General features: G+C 35.5%; 1 protein-coding gene across 4 annotated transcripts in view; it reads left to right on the top strand.

The window, feature by feature from the left end:
- Positions 1–19,411, top strand: part of ATRNL1 (attractin like 1) — a 432,739-nt gene that overhangs the window by 143,297 nt on the left and 270,031 nt on the right. For all 4 annotated transcript variants that reach the window (XM_071445975.1, XM_071445974.1, XM_071445976.1 and 1 more), the window contains exon 21: positions 12,969–13,021. In XM_071445975.1, the coding sequence (XP_071302076.1) occupies positions 12,969–13,021 (53 nt within the window). The remainder of the gene's footprint in view (positions 1–12,968; positions 13,022–19,411) is intronic.

The following is a 19,411-nucleotide window of genomic DNA, read 5'->3' on the forward strand; positions in this document are numbered from 1 at the left end:
AGAAAGTATAAAATATAAATTAAGCTGCCCAACCTTTGCATGTTTTGAGCTTTCTATTCTTGTGGATGTATTGAAAAATAAGTGGTATTTATCAGCTGACTAGATAATGGGGCTGGGGAGCTTGATTACAAGGCCATAAATCAATCCAAGAACCTGATGATATGCTAAACTTCAGCAGTGCAGCCTGAGTGGCTTAGATTATCACTTCAGAAGGATTGGCTTAAAGATTTAGTTCTCCATCTCTATCTATTATTTCTATATTAGAAAAAAGGAATTTTTCAGCAATTTAAGAAAAGAACAAAGTACTAGAAGGTTGAGTAAAAACTTAGCTAGGGAAGCTGTTTTAAATGCTGTCAGGAGTCTGATTTAGAATCAAAGCAAACTTATAATCACATTTGAAAATTTGATCTGCCACAAAACTTTTTTTTTAGCAGTGTTGCACAGAGCAAAGATAAATTTAGGAATACTGGATTACAGCAGGAGGCCAAAGTGAGAGCAGCAAGATTGGCAAACCAACATACAGAATGTGTCAAAAAGGGGTCATTGTCCTGCAAGAAAAGACTTTTGGATTGCTCACAGAGAAGTGATAAGAATTAAAGGGTAAAGGAACAGTCAGGCTGAAAGAGATTTAATAAATCAGATTTCATAAAGAAGACTTAAAATAAAATATTTGTCCTGGAAATGAGTTCTTACAAGATCCGTAAGGAGATAAGGGCAGCAATTACTTTCTAACAGCTGCTACAAAATCTCATCTTGTTCTCCTTTAGGTCATTTTATCCTCTCTTACGTAGAGTCTTGATTTAATCACAGATTTGGGCCCTGATTCAGATAAATATTTTAATACATGATAACACCTTGTTCCTTAGGTTTAAGAGGGGATATTCCCTGGTTGGTGAGAATTGGGAACATATGGTTTACTTTTGTTTCCCCTGCTCTTGGGAGGCTAATTGTAAAATGTCACTATGGAATAGCAGCTGGAGTTTCACAAAACAAGTCCACAAAAGTTTTTTTTCACTCCTAATACTTTGCTTCTTTTAATTCGTTCATTTGCCTTCATTATGTTTTTAGATGTTTTCTGTACTTGGTAAATAAAGAGTTTTTTTTAATCAGGAAAGGTAAAGTTGAAGGTGACCAATGGTGATTGTAAGAAATGAAAAATGTATAAATCAATGCTTCATGTTGAACAGAAGGATTGCCTCCTCTATAGTTATGAATAAAAGAGGTAGTAGCACATCTAAGCAGATGAACAGCTCCACTGCTGTTCAGTGCCAACCACATGTAAGTTAAATGACTCTGAGATTCATAAGTGGGAATAATGTAAATACATTATTTGTGAAAGATTTTTTTTTAAGAAAATGCAATTTTTGTTGAATTGTACTGTAGGATTTTTTTTCCCATTTTATTTTCAGTTTTATTTATACCACCCTGATGTGAATAAAATTAAATGCATTTTCCACCCTGTTTTTAGGGTAGAAAAAACCTTTGAGATGTTTTTGTTTTCTTGATTCTTTTATCTTTTTGTCCTATGCTTTTATGAAACATTTCCTGTACTTTTTTGCTTTTGCTGTTACATTTTTGAAAATAGCTAAATATGTGACTTTATAAGTCGTTTGATATTTGCCCTTCAGAAGCTTTTGTTTGAGCTTTGTCTGTGCTCAGTTTTATTTAGTTGCATTGGCCTGTTTTTCATTGTCTGCTCAATATTCTTAGAATATTTCAATGTAGTTAAAGTTCTGATATCATTACAGGCTGGTTTTAGACTTAGTTGTTATGCCAGAGGAGGTTGATTCTTTTAATTGAAATATTTGAACCTGCGCATTCTCCCTATGTGTCCTCAGCCTTTGACAATTTCCTCAGCCTAAGAATCTCTTGTGTCTTGTTTTAATTATGTTTGTATCAAATGAAATTTTATGCAACAGGTGTCATTTAAGTACTGGCCTTAAAATAAACGACAATGAATTTTCAGCAAACAGTACTTCTTTCACAGGGAAAAGAAAGAATGAAAGAAATGGTGACCAATGTAGCTTTTTTGATAAACATTGTAGAAGTTCTAATTGAACTATTCCAGTTATATACAGGCCTAGAAATGGAAAAGAAGCATTCAGCAGTACAGCCCAAAGATTATTCTAATATATCTTATTCCTTCATAGTAATTTATTGACCTTAATTCCAGATATATCCAGCTTTCTGTGTTTCTAAATAGTGTATCATATTTGATATTTTAAGTCCTTATAATGCAGTAAATTGTCATGCATTCTATTATCACACTGTAATAAAAACTGCCTGGTAACATTTTGCATGAATGTGGTTTTCTGCAAATTTAGAAGTCATTGCTAAAATTTGTGGGTATTCCTTACAGAAAATTGTGCTTTCTGATTCCAGAATCCAAACTTGATTATCAAAAATTTCTTCCATTTGGCAGTAAGTCATATTGTGCACAGGTTGTTTTTAAAACAGGACATTTCACTATAGTTCTTGTCTTTTTCTTATGAGATGTATGTCAATTTAATATTTTGCCTTTTGAATGTATGCTCATTCTTACTAATAATATGAATATTATGAATCAATGAATTCAGGATAGCTTATAAAATATTCTGTGATTTCAAAACTGATATGGTGCTCAAAACGCTTCTCTGAAGTCACTTCTGAAGAAGAACTTTGAAATCAGAGGGTCATCCCGGTTATATTTTCTTTAAAAACAAAAATCCAGAAGAGAAACTTAGAATGGGGAGTAAATTAGTTGGATTTTTTTTTCCACTCTGATAGTCCCAAAAGGGGATTCACCTCAGAGTGCATCTCTCCACTGTGCTCTCAGTTGATTTCTTTCTCTTATTTATGGAAAATGCAATGAGTACTTTGTTTTTCTGACATGATGGATCATTTCAGTCACCAGAATTCTTTTTCAATTGGCATTAAAATATTTTGCATTTCTAAGTTATGGTTAATGTTGCAGATTGTAGCATAACTTCTGCATAACTTAGAAACCCAGTCAGAAAACAAGTGAGAAAAAAGACCTTAGGAATGTGAAAACAACCAAGGAAAGGATTGTATTTTAAATATTTTAGAAATCACTCTCTATTATGCAAAATATATACACATAACTGATAAATATTGTAACTGAATCTTTCCTCTTAAATACTAATTTTGATACTATCTATCAGTTAAAAAATATTTCATATTATAAACCATTGGCTAAATTATTGGACTGAGAAAGTTTATTATTCCTTGACTTAAGCAAAATGACTGGGGACAGATTTTCATGCTGGCACGCAGAACAAATTTAATTCAAACTGAGATGAAAGGCGGTTAATGTAATTGTAGCCTATTATCCTATGCAGGCTTGAGTTAAGAAGCAAACCAACAGACAGTCAGAAAATGATGGATAGAAAACAGAAATGCTCAAGGCTGGTGAAATAGAGACTTGTGAAGGGATTATGCCATAGCTGTTCCCACATAATCTCTGCATCAGTAATATCCCACCTCTACTCTATGTTTGGATTACTAAACAGGATTTTTGTATGCCTCCTGCATTCTCTTTATTTCTCTCTGATGTCAAAAAAGGTCCTGGTTTAGTAAATTTCATGACTTTGTAATCAGGGTTTTTCCTGGGCATGCCGTAAAGCATTCAGTTTTCTTTTCTTTCTAAGCACTTTTTGTTTGTTATCATACAGAGTGATAGGAAAGTAGTTGGCCACATAACTAGTTAGTCTTTGATCCTAAGTCTATCTAAGGGACTAGCAAAAACTGTTATTTTTATTAGTGTATTGAGTTAAAAAGTAATAAATAGTCAACTCAAGTTTTTCAACTGTAAGAGTGGTTTTATTGCATAGCCCTTTGAATATAGTTTTTCATATTTTAGGTGATCACATGGGGATCAGATTAGGACTGTGTTCTGGCAGATTACCTGGCTTTTATTATTCCATTTCATTGTTCAGTAAGAGAAATATTTTTCAATACCTACATATTTTGCACTGCAATCTTTTAAAAATTGAAAACGCATGTCTTGGTCTCCTCAGAATACATAGAGAAAGGTGCTAAAATGTAGTTCGAAGCATGTTAATCACAAAACTAATTCAATAGTTTTGTCACCCTTGTTTTAGCCCGTAAAGCAAAGAAAGAACATTTTTTTCTGTAAAGAAACTGATTGTACCCAGTGTAATACATATGTCTGAGATAATTCTAGCAATAACTAGTTCAAGCATCAAGTGTGATGCTTACAAAATGCAGGAGATCGATTACTGATCACTGGTCCCACTAAAGCTGCTGTTTTATGGCCTCTTTGCAGAGGGATTGAGTCTTTGAGGCACATGGGATGGAATGATAAAATATCTTTTAGGGGAGTGCTGGAGTTTGATTTCCCAGTCACTCCCAGCTGGGATGCCAGATTTCTCTCACCCTCTGCAAGTAGAGCTCTTACAGTAGCTAAAAAATTTATTTTCTTTTCTCCTTCTGACATTGTTTAGGATAAGACTTTGTGCATTTGAAAAATGCTGTATTCTGTGAATTGCCCTTTGGGAAGTCTTTGGGATTATTTAAAGACTCTGTTCAGTGCTGTACTCACATAGGAGCAAGCGCTGCTTTCCATGGCAGTCCTGTGCAGCCTGCCCATCAAACCCCATAGAAACATAGTCTGAACGGATCAGGGCTGGTAGAGCAAAAACTCCTGTTATGAAATGCTTCACAGTCCCCTACCATGAGGCTATAGTCTCATTTTGGCCAGCTTTTTTTCCTTTTATAGTCATTCCTTTTAAGTTTTCTTCTTAAGTGTCCAATAACTTCGAGGAGAGCTGGCCAAGACTGGAAGTGTTGACAGTTTCAGTATTGTTGCTGCACCACAGACAGAAACACTTATTTACACTTCTTTGGCACTTCATAAAGAAGTATCAGTGTCATCTCTGCTCCAGGAAATTCATGAGGTTATGTGCTATAATGAGCTAATGGGGATTTGGGCTCTTCATAGGCAAGAGGCCAGGGAAAAGCAGATGTGTGTATCTGACTTGATCCTTTCTCCAGCCACCCAGACGTTTTTCTGTGCTCTATTCTTAATAGATATTTCTCTATCTCTTGGATTGATATATTTTTTTAATAAAGTCAAATAAAAGATGGTGCAGGTTAGATGGGATTGATATCCTAGATATTAAAAAGGACTTAAAAAAAAGCCAGATATGCCCAAATGGAATGATGGTAGGCAATAACACATGGATTTGATGGACTGCTATGCAAGGGTGGGGTAAAAAAAGTTCTTTTAGGCAGGAGGAGAACTTATCAGAACAACATAGTGGATAGGTGTATAGATATTGGAATGATCTGATAGACAAAAATATGGTGTTAAAGATCAAGAAGGAAGCTTCAAGTCTGGAAACTGTGATGCGTCCATGTTTGCTTTCTGGTGATTCTCTGGGAATTTCTGTTGATGCCATAGGAAACACCTATGGGAAGTAGAAGTTCTGAATATCTCCTCAGAAACACCTAAGTCATCTAGGAATAATGAAAGTTACTTGAAAATGTAATGGGTAGAGTTTTTGCTCCTTAAGGGTAAGGATGACAGTTTGCCAATTGCAGTATGTATTATACATAAACATCTGTGGTATTTGTTCATCATGTTTATATTATAACTTGTTGTTAGCACTGTGGAAGTTGTTGCAAGTAGAGCAATAATTCAGATAACATGACTATTTTCTAAAATTCCCTAATACTGTATAGCTGACAGCCTAGAGAAAGCCATGGCACTCTGATTTATTCATACCTTTGTCTTCATTTTGTATTTGCTATTCTTGAACATCCACGTATAAGCAGCACTTGGCCATTGCTGAGCTGCAATGTCAAGTCCAAAATGTGTGATATGCATTGCTTCTGAATTGTCATTTTTGTCTTGGCTTAGTCAGAATTTCCCATATTTTTGGAAATATTAATTGCCATATTGTGCTAGATTGTTGTCCTAAATGACAGGAAAATGACCAAAGTTACCACACATAATTTGAAGTAGAAAGACAAAAAGTAACTTGCTTGTCTTTGTACCATTTTCTGGAAATTATAGTGTCTGTATGGCATCCTGAAATACATATCTCTGAAATTGCCTTTTCCTTAAATTGCCTTGAAATTATAGTCTTATATAAATAGTGATTTTGTTAAAAATCCTTGAAATTATAGTCTTATATAAATAGTGATTTTGTTAAAAAATCCTCAGCACAACAAAAACAAACAAACAAAACCCATCCCAGAATCTTGAAAACAGAGTGAAATGAATGCAAGAAAGATCAAATGCAAACAGCTGAGAACTCCATAGCCCTCTGTAATACCACAGCACTGAACTTTCTGCACTGAGATTGTAACTGAGTAGTTCTTTGCAATAATTTCCCTCAGAGACTGACCATAGATTAAATTCAATGGTAATAAAATAGTCGAATTATAAACCATAGATTAAATTCAACAATAATAAAAGAGTAATGTTATAATGCACATTTTTTTTAAAAAACAACCCACGAACTGTTTAATACTTAAATATACTTACTACAAACACACTTAGTAATAGTAAAATTTTACAATTCAGTAATGACTAATGAAAATGCAGTAAACCACTTGGGATTTAGTGTGTGTATATTTATTTCTTTTTCAAGTGGTCTACTTGATGAAGCCATTTACAATGCATTTGCTCTGACTGTCAGGGCCTGTTAAAATATTTAATGTTCTGATGTGCTGCCTCTCCTGCTCTTTTTGAGAAACGATTTCTAAACAAGAGCAATATACAAACACTCTTGGAAAGTGCAAGAGCAGGCAGTGAATAGCTGATCACAGAATCACAGAATGGAGCCATCCCAGAGCACGGGGACAGGATTGTGTCCAGATGGTTCTGGAATATCTCCAGTGAGGGAAACCCCACAACCTCTCTGGGCAACGTGTTCCAGTGCACACTGACTTGCATGTATTTATTCCATATGGTCTTTAAGATCCCTTCCAAACCATTCTATGATTCTATGAATACTCTATTGTTGATGAACATTTCATCAATATTTATCTTCTGAAAGGATTAAACATATGTGAATTTTGTGAACTGTTCACTGGTTTTTGAAAAGTAAACATTCAGGAGGAGCTGCATTTCAGTTTCAGCAGTAATAAGTTTTCACAGTTATTTTGCCATTGCTTCTTATCTAATTCTTCCCTCTAAAAGGAAAGAAGTAGTTGAGAAACTCATACTAATATTTCTCAGAGTTGTGGTTCAGTTCAGTGTAAACAGAGCCTCTTATTTTGAGTTATGAGATATTCTAACATTTACTTTCTAAGGGCTGGATGAAGTGTCTGATGTAGGTCAAAATGTGAGAGAAGAAATGTGGGTATTTCTCCTCCCTGACTTTGAAAGAACAGTGACTGATAAGAGGGAACTCTGCTTTTCCAAGTTCACCTTTTTGCATATATTCAAGTTCGTGCATCACTGCCAAAAACACGTCCATTTGTAGAGAAAGGAGTTCCAGAGGTAAAGGGTAAGGCCATGGACATGAGATTTTTCTTGTTCAGAGTAAGCAGCATCAAATAATTTGCATACAAAATCCATTTGCTGTCTTATTCATTAAGATTAACAGGGAGTTATCCAGCTATTCCAAATCAGGGCTGTAGGCCACTTTATTCTTGTATAGAAGAACTAAATAGAAACCAGACTTTATTAGAAAACCCTTGTTTTTCATATTAATCTTTATTTTCTCTTAAAGATTTCTCTTATATAATTATATGATAAGTGACACCTCATTGAAAACTTATTTTGTCCTGGAGTGAAATGGATTTTGTGATTTGAAATATTATTACTTCAAAGAGTATATAAGAACTCTATAATAATAATTATTTTTGATCTTGCAGGGAAGATTTAAATAGCATGAGGGGTCTGGATATGGAAAACTTTCTTATGACATTAGAATGTTTTACTTTTTTCTTTTGGTGAGATCAGCCTAGATTAAAAAACAAAAGTATTGCTGGCCTAGGCCTTTTTCATGAATTATGTGAGGAAGAGACAAATTGATCTACAGAAGAAACATTGTCTCAAGACATTGTTATATGCACTTACAAGAAAGAAACAAATAAATCATTTCCCCACATTATTAAAAAGTTCTAACTGGAAACATAAATCCCAGTACCTTTTACCCTTTTAGGTTATCATTATCTTAAGAGGTAGGCTGATAATTCTTTTTATCTGAAGTTACTCATGACTGGAAGGATCTTGGCAGTGTGAGAAGTGAAAGTGTCCAATTTTTACATTAGAACCAAGATCTGAGAGGTCTGTCTGTCTCAGTGTACTGCAGTATTAATGGATAGCTTTGGGACAATGTAGTACAGAGTACAATGTCAATGCAGTCAAGAAGCAGACCTTTATCTGTTAGAGGCATAAATTTGCATTTATGGATGATGAAGTTTGTCTACTTCACATATTTCACTTTAGCAAAATAAAGATTATGTTGCAGGATAAAAATTCAATAATAATTAGCAAATGAATGTATTCTCTGAAAATCACAAAGCAGTCATTAGCATTGCTTACAATGCCTCTTTTTCATTAAATATGTCATCTGAGCTCAACTATTGCATCTAAATCTTAGCACTTCGGTGGAAGGATGATGCTGTTTCTGAATCTTTTAAACTTGCTTTAACTTCCAAAACATAACACTGGCTGCTGTATTGTAGGCGCTGGTTGTGAGGTTACTCACTTTTCCTTGCTCCTGACCATGTCTCTTGTGGATGGTCAGAAGATGTGGTTGTTCTTGGGCATTTCTGTGACAGAGGTATGGATGCCAGGCAGGCCTAAATCAAGACCTAAATCTTGACCACATCTAAGTGTGAATTGAGCTTTCAGGTATCAGCCACTCACTGCTCTGGACCAGTTACAACCTCAGCTGCAGAAGCTTCTCCCTTCACCATGAAACGTTAAATGAGCTGTTATAGCAAGATTTCCACGTGATGAAATCACTTGCCTGGAAAGCTGTTGATCTAGGTTGGTGTTGTATTGATCGTTTTCCTCACGTGAGAAGCTTGAATGTTTGCCCTTCCTTAAGGGCCATACAGGACAATAAAATTAGGTGTGGACATATAAATATTCCAGTCCTTTCAGTTCCTTTGCTTTCTTAAGCCTGCAAGGTAGAGAACACATGAATGTCAACATTGCTAAGCTTCAACAAAAGGTTGTTTGTAAACTCTGTCTTACAAAGAAGCCTTTCATTCATTAAACATCCCCCCAAATCTGTCAGTCTTACTGTAAACGTGTACTCATTTACATACATTTATTGTATTTAAAGAGAAGGAGAGACATTATCTTGGTCAGAAACATGAGAATAATTATTTTTTAAATGCATTTGTCAATAACTTCTATTTTGAACTTCCAGAAAATCCAGGGGGATAAAAAAAAGTGAAGAAAGTGGTTCAGTTTTGAAAGGATAATTGAGGGAGAAGTTGGGAAATAAGTGCTAATAGCAGGCCATCCAAAGGTCAGTGAGCTTGATGAATTGAATACTTCTGTATTGGAACAAACCATAGAACTTGTGTATAACCTAATAGGAGCCTTCCTCCATTTGTCCTTGTAAATGGGAGCTGTGTCTTTGGAGTCCTGCCAGAGTGGAACTGCTCATTCATTATGACCACTTAAAGCAAATGATCATGGCCCTATGGCACATAAAATAATGAGTGTAGCTCCCATTTCTCAGATCTGAGGCATATATTATGCTTCACATATGGTCCAATATGTGCTGGCTTTTGGAAAAGGTACAAAAATTACTACAATGAGTAAAGCTCATAAGGAAACAATTCAGCGAATAGGAAATTTTGTAATTGGAACCATAATCAGTGACTAATGCAGAGCAATATGTATGCTAATAAAATAGGAGAGGATTAAAAGACAAAACTAAATTTAATCGAAACCCACCATACATGCTCGTGTGAATAATTTCAGATATATTCTTAATCCTATTAGTTTCATTTTTTCCCTCCACTGAAAACCAAGTGTTTAAGCAGTATCTTCCATTTAAATTAAAACAGGCTTCCCTAACTAGTAAAAACTCCACCTCATGTTATTCTTGATATACATTATGGAAGCGTTCTGCATGAAAGACCTGGCTACAAATGGTGTAATAAACCAGCTGTTTTCATGAGAGGGCATAAAAAGAACACAGATAACAGGTAAATCTCACCCCCCTTCAGTTACTGGGGTTCCTGTGTGCCTGCAGCACTGGATGAACCTGGATTTTCCCTCTGTGCTGTCCATGGAGATGTTCCTCCTCCCTCACATCCATGGTGCCTTTTATCCTGTGCCCAGGCAGAGCCATGTGTCTGCTCCTGTCAGACTGGGAGCTTCTCTGGGAGAGCACCCACCAGGGCTCTCTCCTGCCCAAAATCATTCTCTCCTTCAGCACTTCCATGAGGCTCCCAACACAGAGAGTATAATATCTATGATAATACATCAAAATACTTTGCTGTGGTGTCATTCCCTGTTCTTTTCTCATTTTGCATATTTTATCATTCCATCACACGTGATGCTGAAACAACTGAGATGGCTGTAAAATTGCATTGCTTTTTTTGTTTTCAAGATGTTTGAAGGTCACTTCTGTAATTGTCAGGGAATTGGTAATTATTTGGATTTGAATGCATACTTATGAATACTTGTATGTCGCAACATATTTCGAACCCAGTAATTTTTGTGTTAACCAATCCTTTGTATATTCTTGTAAGTTGTGAAGCCTGTCTTATGTTAGATGGAGTTTATAGATATTTTTATTTCATGTATTCATGTTTGGGTTTTTTCTGTGATATAAATAGAAGTAAAAATGCAAGGAAGGAATATGTGATGCTGGAAATCCCTGGGTTCTGGCACTTATTGATCCACAGGAGATGGTTGCATCTGATTAAAAGGGCAGCTGAATGGAGAAGGGAAGCTGTGTGGAAACAGCTGTCTTTTTTCATTAAGATTTTCAAGATTAAAAAAAAGACCCTGAACCTTTATTCTCAGTGTCAAAGCACCACAGGTGAGTGCTTTGACTGGGCAAGAGGTCAGAGAGAAATTTGTTTATTTTCTCCCCATGGAAAAGTTATTGTTGTTGGGAGTTGGAATGCTCTTCCATGTCTCACACACTCATTAGCAGTGAGCAGCAGGGGAAGTTTCTTGCCTTCATCCTAAGACTCTAAGTAGAGAGTTATTTTTTATATTTTTTTCCTTCAGGTATAAAACCTCAGCATATTCTAAATACTGGCTACATTTAATCTACTTTAAGTTTGAAACAATTCAAGAGGAAAAATAGTCCTCTTACAATGTTATTATTATTTTCTACATGATACATTTTCTCATTTATGTGGCAATCTTACATAAAGAAAAGTGAATTCTTTTAAACCCTTACTTTAAAAATGGTCCCTTTCCTGTAGCTCTCTTTCAGAATTCTGAACCAAAAAGCCCTTTCAGACATGAATATGTTTTTTATTGTTTCAGTAGCAGGCTGTTCTTTGTAGAATGTTTGTGATGTTTAGAAAAAAACTGTTTCAAGCAGACCAATGTTACTATTTGAGAGATTTTCTCCTTTCCAAGTACATGCAAGAGTTACTTCAGGATCAGACTCTCTTCTAAATTCTAAATTCGCACTTCTAAATTCTGTGCAAAGGACTGTGGGGTGAGAGTGACTTTGTGAACAAGATCACAAATTGTGTTCTGCAGTTAGACTTTAGGCATAGGGGGGTTTGTTTTCTTGGAGATTAATCATGAAAATTATTATATTAAAAAAGTGTTGAATTTCTGTATAGTTGACCCTGTAAAGAGTTCTCATGCTAATGTGGGATCAGGAGTGCACAAGGGCAGAGTCCAGAACATGTTTTTTCTACTTTTTTTGATTTTGTTGCTACTGCTTATTATTTTCTTTATGGTATTGTAACAAATGGTCAAGGAGATTCTCTGCTTATTTTTTAAACAAAAATGAATTAGGAATCACCAGTTAGAAACTATTGAAGAAACCAGCAGAAATACAAACATCAAAATATTTTAAAGTCTGAAACTTGTTAAATGATATGACATCCAAGTTAGAATGTATTTTTAATACCAATCACAAATAAAATAACAGCAAAAATATCTCCTTCCAAATTAAGTTTGTTAGAATAAAGTAATGAAAAGTTAGTCCAAGATACTAAATGATTCAGATTACCTCTGGGAAAATATTTGTATGAAATTTAATAGTCAGTGATTAGCTTTCTCTTTGTTTTGTGAATCTTTCTGTATATTTAAGGGAAAACTATAATCTTGCTGAAGACTTCCATGAAATAGCCAAGGAAACCTAAAGCAGATTAATCATTTTCTATTAAGATATTTGGCATTTGTAGAGTAATGGTATACAACTGAATTTGAACTGAATTTCTGTAGGAAATTTAATGTCTCTGAAAATAGCTATATATCTTATCTTACTCAATAAAAAAGCTATTTCTCCATCCCTTCTCATGTGCACATCTTGTCAGCAGCATCAGTACATCATACTCAGTTTGAATTTCACCTGGTGCCCTGGGTGGTCAGTGAAGAGGAGCAATTGCCACTGGAGTTCATGGAAGTTCAGTAGCTGAGATGCTGCTGTGCCAGATCAAAACCAGGGAGGGAATCAGCTCTGACTGGGGGGACAGGGATAAGGAGATGAGTGCTTGAGGTGGCTGCCTGGCTCTCCTTTGCTCATTAGAGTGCAGAGAGCCCAGAATTCCTGCCCTGAGTCCTACAGCAGGCACCGACTTCAGGCAGGTGACTGAAGCTCTTTATTCAACTCTTGGTCACTCTGGCTTTCTTATATGACAGAGAGCTGCCTCCAGACAGTAGCACACCCCCATTAAGAACTATGTTAAATACTTCTTATTTGCATGGATTTGTGTTGGTAGTACTGAAAGTCATGATATTTGAATAAATATTCTAGCTGCGTTTTTATTGAAGCTGTACTATGTTTAATGGGAATGTTTGGTTTTGTCTTTTTTTCCCCCTGCAGCTGTGACTCTGAAAATAGGTATCTTGGAAATCCACTTAGGGGAACATGCTACTGTGAGTACTTGTATTTTTAATGCTACATACTGAAATGTTGATTACATATTATATGATAATTTCATTTCCTTGGAAAAACAAAATAAGTTCCTGGAGATTTTCCAAAATTGAGCACATTGACATTTTGACTGAAAAATAAAATGCCCTACTGGGCTTCTCTTACTTTGTCTACAAGAACACAAATTAAAGTCTACTGAAAGTTGATTCCTTCCATCTGGCTTAGAGGGACTGACCAAGCCACTGGGTTATTTTCTGTATCTCATCATAAGTGAATGAAAGGAATAGTAATTGTGTCAATGCTTTAAAGACAGACTTTGTGGTGGAGAAATGCAAATAGTGTGAACAGCACTATTCCCTGGGACTTTCTGAGTGGTTTAGCCAGTCTGCCTCCCAGGGACATGAGACACAGCTGCTCTCCACAGTGTCATAAAAGGAGGCTGTGTGTTGTCTCCATGTTCTTAATGTCGTAGAAAAGGTGCCTCTGGCAAATTTACTCTGAAGCATTGCAGTTTTGATAGTCTTAGTGAAGGACCTGAAGGGATGAGAATGCTTATTACCCATGTGCAGAAATCCCTTAGTGAGCTGTGCCAATTTTACTATGCCAATATCAAGTTCAATAGTAATTTTAATCATCATAAAAACAGATGGGATGTTGGAGAACACTGTTTTAACTTTTGTGACTTTCGCACGTACCTGCTCTGTGTCAGACAATTGGATCCATTTGTCTGTTGTTTCTAACATCATCCCTACTTCAAACTTGAATTTGTACATAAAGACAGATGTCTGAACATACTTATAACCTCTCTTCTGATTTTTGGCCTTGTTTCTTAGCATTTTATTTTACAATATACACAACAACTTTATTTTAGTGTGTCTTTAAGGCATCATTTACCTAATAAAGGAATGTTTATTTTCTTTGCTAATCTGTCTTTCTTACCTTAAATGGTTTGCATCTGCAAGGTATGTTTTACCGAACAAAATAGTAAATTACATGCTATATTACAGATGTTGACATATCTCTAGGCCTAAAACATTTATTCCTCCTGCCAGCTATTAAAGAACATTGGTGTGGGGTTTTTTTTATTTTTTTTTTTCTCTCAGACAACATAAGTTTGAATTTAATACTTTAAGCTGGAACATAAATTTTAAATGGTGTAGACCAAGTTGAAAATACTCTTGAAAGCTGTGTCTTTAAGATACTCTTGATCAGTAAATTTCATTCCATTTGTTGTTTTTTGCATAAGAAAAGTGTCTTACTTTAAAACAGAAATATCAGTATTTAGAAGAATAATTTTTTGTATCTGTATAAAAATTAAATAAATATTCTTTTTAGGTTTAGAGTGAGTACATGAGAAGTTCATACTTTGAAAACAATTATATATAGGATATTTTGGATATGTGTGTCAACGTTTGTTTTGTCCTTTAAAAATAAATGTTATTAAATTTAAGGGATTGAAAAGAAATGACAGTAATGAGATTTGTAGACCTCAGGCACCTCCATGAAAAAACCTTATTTTTTTGCTATCATGTTTCAGGCTGGGTCTATAAATCATATTGGAGACAAATTGTACTATATTCAAGATGCCCTTTCACCTTTAACTCACTACTGTTATTTGTCTTCTGTCAGATTTCAAAATATTTTAAAAATCTTGTTGTTTTGAAACAGTAAATTTTCTTTTAATACTTCCAGCCATTTAAAGTACCCGATATAAACAAGTCTCAGAGTTACTTTATTGTAGTAATAGGGAGATTGCACTGATAAATAATAATGGAATTCTGTATTTGCTGGATGGTGCATCATAATGGGAAATAATCAGTTAATTTGTGGATAACTGACTGGCCTAAGATTTCAATGACAGTTTCTTATCAGCACAGTCTGTTTCCTGCTAAATCATGTATTAAAAAATATATATGTACACACACCATGAAGAGATTCTCTAATTTGTTATCTATATTCCAAAATATGGCCATACTATGTTTCAGTTTTGTACAAGACAGGCATTTGGATGGTATTTTTTCTGTGCTTTATTTCACTCCTCATTAAGAAACTTTTTCTTTAGATCCTTAAAATACCACTTTACTTTTTCTTGAAGTGTAGTTTTTACAACACATGAATATTATTGCTCAAGAGGAGAGAAAAATAAATTGTATGTATTTATGAGCAGCATAAGATTGTCAGAAATTAAAATTCTAGGCACATCTGTTTCTATTACTTTGAATCAAAATCAGTGAATGCAGGTAATAACTTGCTGTATGGTTAGGATCTTCATCAGGAAAACTTTTGGTCACATACTTGAGTTTGGCCATCTTAAAATGATCAGTTTGAGTATTTAAATTTTGCCCTTTTTTTCACTTGTGGAAACATTGCCCTAAACTGGAATGCTCTTCTGAGCAAAACTTCAGGATTTAATCCCAAGTGTCTAGATAACTTTCCTGTGATACTGGATGACCTGGATTTCTCTTTATTTCTCTTCAGCAGCAGGATGTGGATTGAGGAATGCTTGTTACTTTAGAGACCTTTCTGCAGCTTAGGATGCTGTGAATATTCTCTGCCCTGTAGAATCTCAGCTGGTTTCATCTCTGCCCATCTCACCTAGTCCTTGCCTAGTCCTCTGCCCCCTCTTGCCTGTCATTGCCATGTTTGAGTCCAGGAAGGGGGAACAGGCTGGTGTTGGTGCAGGTATGGACATCAATGGACTGATTAAGAGGGTAAATGAAAACAGAGTTTGCCACTGGGAGAGCACAGGTTGTTTTATTCTCTTCATTATTTGTTTCCTTTCATAATGATATAGGAGAGTAAACAGAATTTTAATTCTGTACATGGATGGTGTTGTGGTTGAAGAAGTGATCTGAGCACAGATAAAAACACAGGAAGATTTTGGATGGGTCTGGCATGACTGAAAACAATGAAATTTATGTAGGAGGCAACACGCTGAAACATTGCAGGGACTTTATCTAAATACAGATACTATGCCAAAGGATGAAGAAGAGACATCTGAGGAACAGTGCTTTAAACATCAGATTTCATTCTCATATGGCAATTCCAAACACAGCAGCACTGGACAAGAGTAGTTTTTCTGCTTTAAATTATGAAAACTTAATAGAATGGAATAAGAAATGTGTAATGGGGTATGCAGTACCATATTATCCAGATTGTGTGAAAATAACTGTACATGGCTTTTAAAAATTATTTTAATATCATTCTTTGTAACTGAATTGTGTTATTGAAAAAGCACAACATCTTGGAGAGCAAGAGAATGAGAGCAAGCCTCACAGATACAAAAATTAGAAAAGTACTGAATGTATAAGAATGTGTGAGCAGCTGTATGATGATCTATCTAGTCTAGCACCTTGTTGTCAGGAGTGGCTGCACACAAATGCCATGGGAAGAGCATAGCAAATGGACAAACATACAGTGGTAATTCTCTCTTCACATGCAACAATTTGCAGCTTAGAACTTCATGAGAGGGAGGATTTTTCAATGTGCCATGGCTTAGGAATATCAGAGGAGACCTTATCAAAGATTTCTTATACAAAATAAAAACAGTATTAATGCAAAAGAAAGCTTTGTGATTTTAGAAGCTACAGTCTTGTTTGGCCATGTAAACATCCTTGTTAGCTGAGGACAGGTCTGCTTCTGGATTGTCTCTGTATTTCTGTTAGGGAGGCTCTGTATCCCTAGGCCTGTCTGTTGGGAGCCAATCTTGCCATGAATGATCAGAAGCTGACTCAATCCATAGAAATGAATCCTGAGTGGAGGCCAGAGATGCTTGTGCAGCTGACTTATGCATGTACACAAACCATAAATACAACATTTTGTCGTGATACATTTGTATTGGCTGTTGTTTTTGCTCCGTGGTGTCTGGGCCAGCGTGATGGATGGCAGTGACACCTCGATAGCAAAGTGTGCATCCAAATGGCTGCATTAGTTCCTCACACATCAGCATTAGGAATGCATTGCTGTCAGAGTCACAGCTCCTGGGTGCAAGGGAACACACAGCAAAACCAGATGGTTTTAGACAGATTGGGAGGAATCACTGGGATGAATGCCACTTCTGTGATCTTCACTTGGGTTGTATACAGACACAAAGCTTTAAATCATAGATGGAGAAGTGGTTAATCCAGTGTTCCAGAGAAAATGAAAGTTTAAATTTACAATTCATGATGTGTTACAATGCAAGGTTTGAATTATAGGCATGCTAACAATCACTTGTTTTGAGAGGATGTGATACTTTCCACCATAAACTTCTCTTAGATAGCCATAATTCTAAGGTCAAAATCTTTCCAAAATGTGTGGCTTATGTACATTATTTTGAGTTCCAATGCAACATATCAAACAAGAAGTACAACTGTTTCTAATACTGCTACATGCAGAAGCATAAAAGCTTACAACAAATCAGTCCTGCCAGTGTAAATCACATTGTTTGCCTGCATATAGTTAGAATTTTCATGAGCTGAGCATTCAAGATTTTCCCATTCATCCACTAAGAAAATTCCTAGCCAAGACAATGAAGTTGAAAAAATACACATGGATTTAGATACCTTAGCTTTTTTTCCATTTTATTCTTTTAAAAAAGTGTTTAGAATAATTTTTGGATTATTTCTGGGTACCATCATTGACAGTGAAGAGCTTTTCCATTTGCTCCTGCAGACTGGTTGCTGTTTTAAAACAATAGTGAATTACAAGGCAACACACTTTGGAGTGCAAAACTTTCAGGCATTCCAGAAGATTTCCTCAGCAATGTATGGCCAGAATGTGGTCACAGTGTAAAAAAATTGCTATAAGTGAACAATTTTAATTAATCTAGTGCTCATCTTTTGGCTGGACAGGCAGTTTTATGGGTCTGTGATATTTGTGAATGCAAAGAAAAATCAGGTGAAGCTTACCTTTGCATTACATACATATAAATATATATATGTATGTATTATAGATCCCGTGTAACACTGTAGAGTTTCCCATGCTGCAGAGCAGGCCTGCTTTTAGGGATTAGAACCTGACCTTTGAGAAGGATTAGAGAACCCAAAACTTAAGAGGTCACAAGGGATGGGTCATTTGCAAAGAGAATTAAACCGGGATGGGACTGAACGACTTGCAGCTTTTTGTGGAATTAAAACCTATTTATTAATCATATGCTCCTGATCTAGATATTTGTTGGGTTTATAGCCTTCAAAAAAAGACTAGGTCTTAATATCTATATATAAAAAGGTTGAAAGAATGTGCAATTTTATTTTAACTGTTTTCTAGGTGTTTCCTTCCAGAGCTCTTCCTTTTTTCTCTTACCTTAGTGTTTCATGAAATGCCATTTGTGGGTGGCTGTACACAGTGACTGACCACCATTCTCAGCTGTTTTTCTGGGATGGAACATACAGGGAAGGAAGGTGCTGGGCCCATCTGCAGGAGCCTTAGGGGTCAGGTGTACACATTCCACTGGCACCTCTGAGTTTTCCACTCAGTCTCCTGGACATACAAGGAGGAAATAGAAAACCAGAGAGGACACTGCAAAGTTTAGCTTATATGTAAAATTCCCCAACATTATTACAAGCAGGAAAACAGTAGTCATAGCTTTTTGTTTGTTTGTTTGATTCTTAATGGCTCAATTTTATTAGTTACTCTTTTTCTACCTAAAGTAAACCACAGGCAAGAATATGTGCTCTACTAAACATTTTGCAACGACTTTTTTGGGATTGACCTGAATAATTGGTTTATGGCTTTGCTCTGCCATTCTTAACTCTGAGCCATAAAATCATTATAGCTTATAAGACTATTGCTTCTTTCCTTGGTATAAATACAGACAGGATAGCAATAAGCAATTCCCTCAGTATGTCAGCAGCTCACAAAGATGAAGAATGATACTTTCATGTGCAAAATTGGTGAGAAACTATGAAATGTACGTTCAGTAAAAACTCTCAAGATAATGTCTGGTGTCTGTGCAGGGAGCTGGGGACAAAAAAGCAAATTTTGCTTCTGGTGAAGAGCCTCATAAGGATTCTAGTCCAGTCCTGAAGCTGTATTAGCCCCACTAGTGCTGACACACCAGGATTTCAAAAAGGGAAAAGTAAAGAAAAGTGCTAGTCTGTACCTATTCTCTATATCATTTCTTATAGTAAATTTTTATTTTAATTTAAAACTTTTAAACCATATTTTTATGCACTGTATGTGGTGCCTGAAAAGAAATAACCTCAAGCACTTATTTCTTTTATCTGCTTTATTAAAAATTTGCCTTACTTGCTAAAAAATAAGAAGTCTAATTACTTTTTCATATCTGATCTTTGGACTAAAGACTTTGTAAGTCCTGATTTCTTTTTTTCCTAGTAGTAGTAACTAGAAAGATTGTTTAATTATTAAATGTAGATAATTTATGACAACTTCCAATGAATTTTTAGAAATAT

This window comes from Agelaius tricolor, unplaced genomic scaffold, assembly GCF_023055355.1.
Source record: "Agelaius tricolor isolate 1412-34295 unplaced genomic scaffold, bAgeTri1.0.p SCAF_22, whole genome shotgun sequence".
NCBI lineage: Eukaryota > Metazoa > Chordata > Aves > Passeriformes > Icteridae > Agelaius > Agelaius tricolor.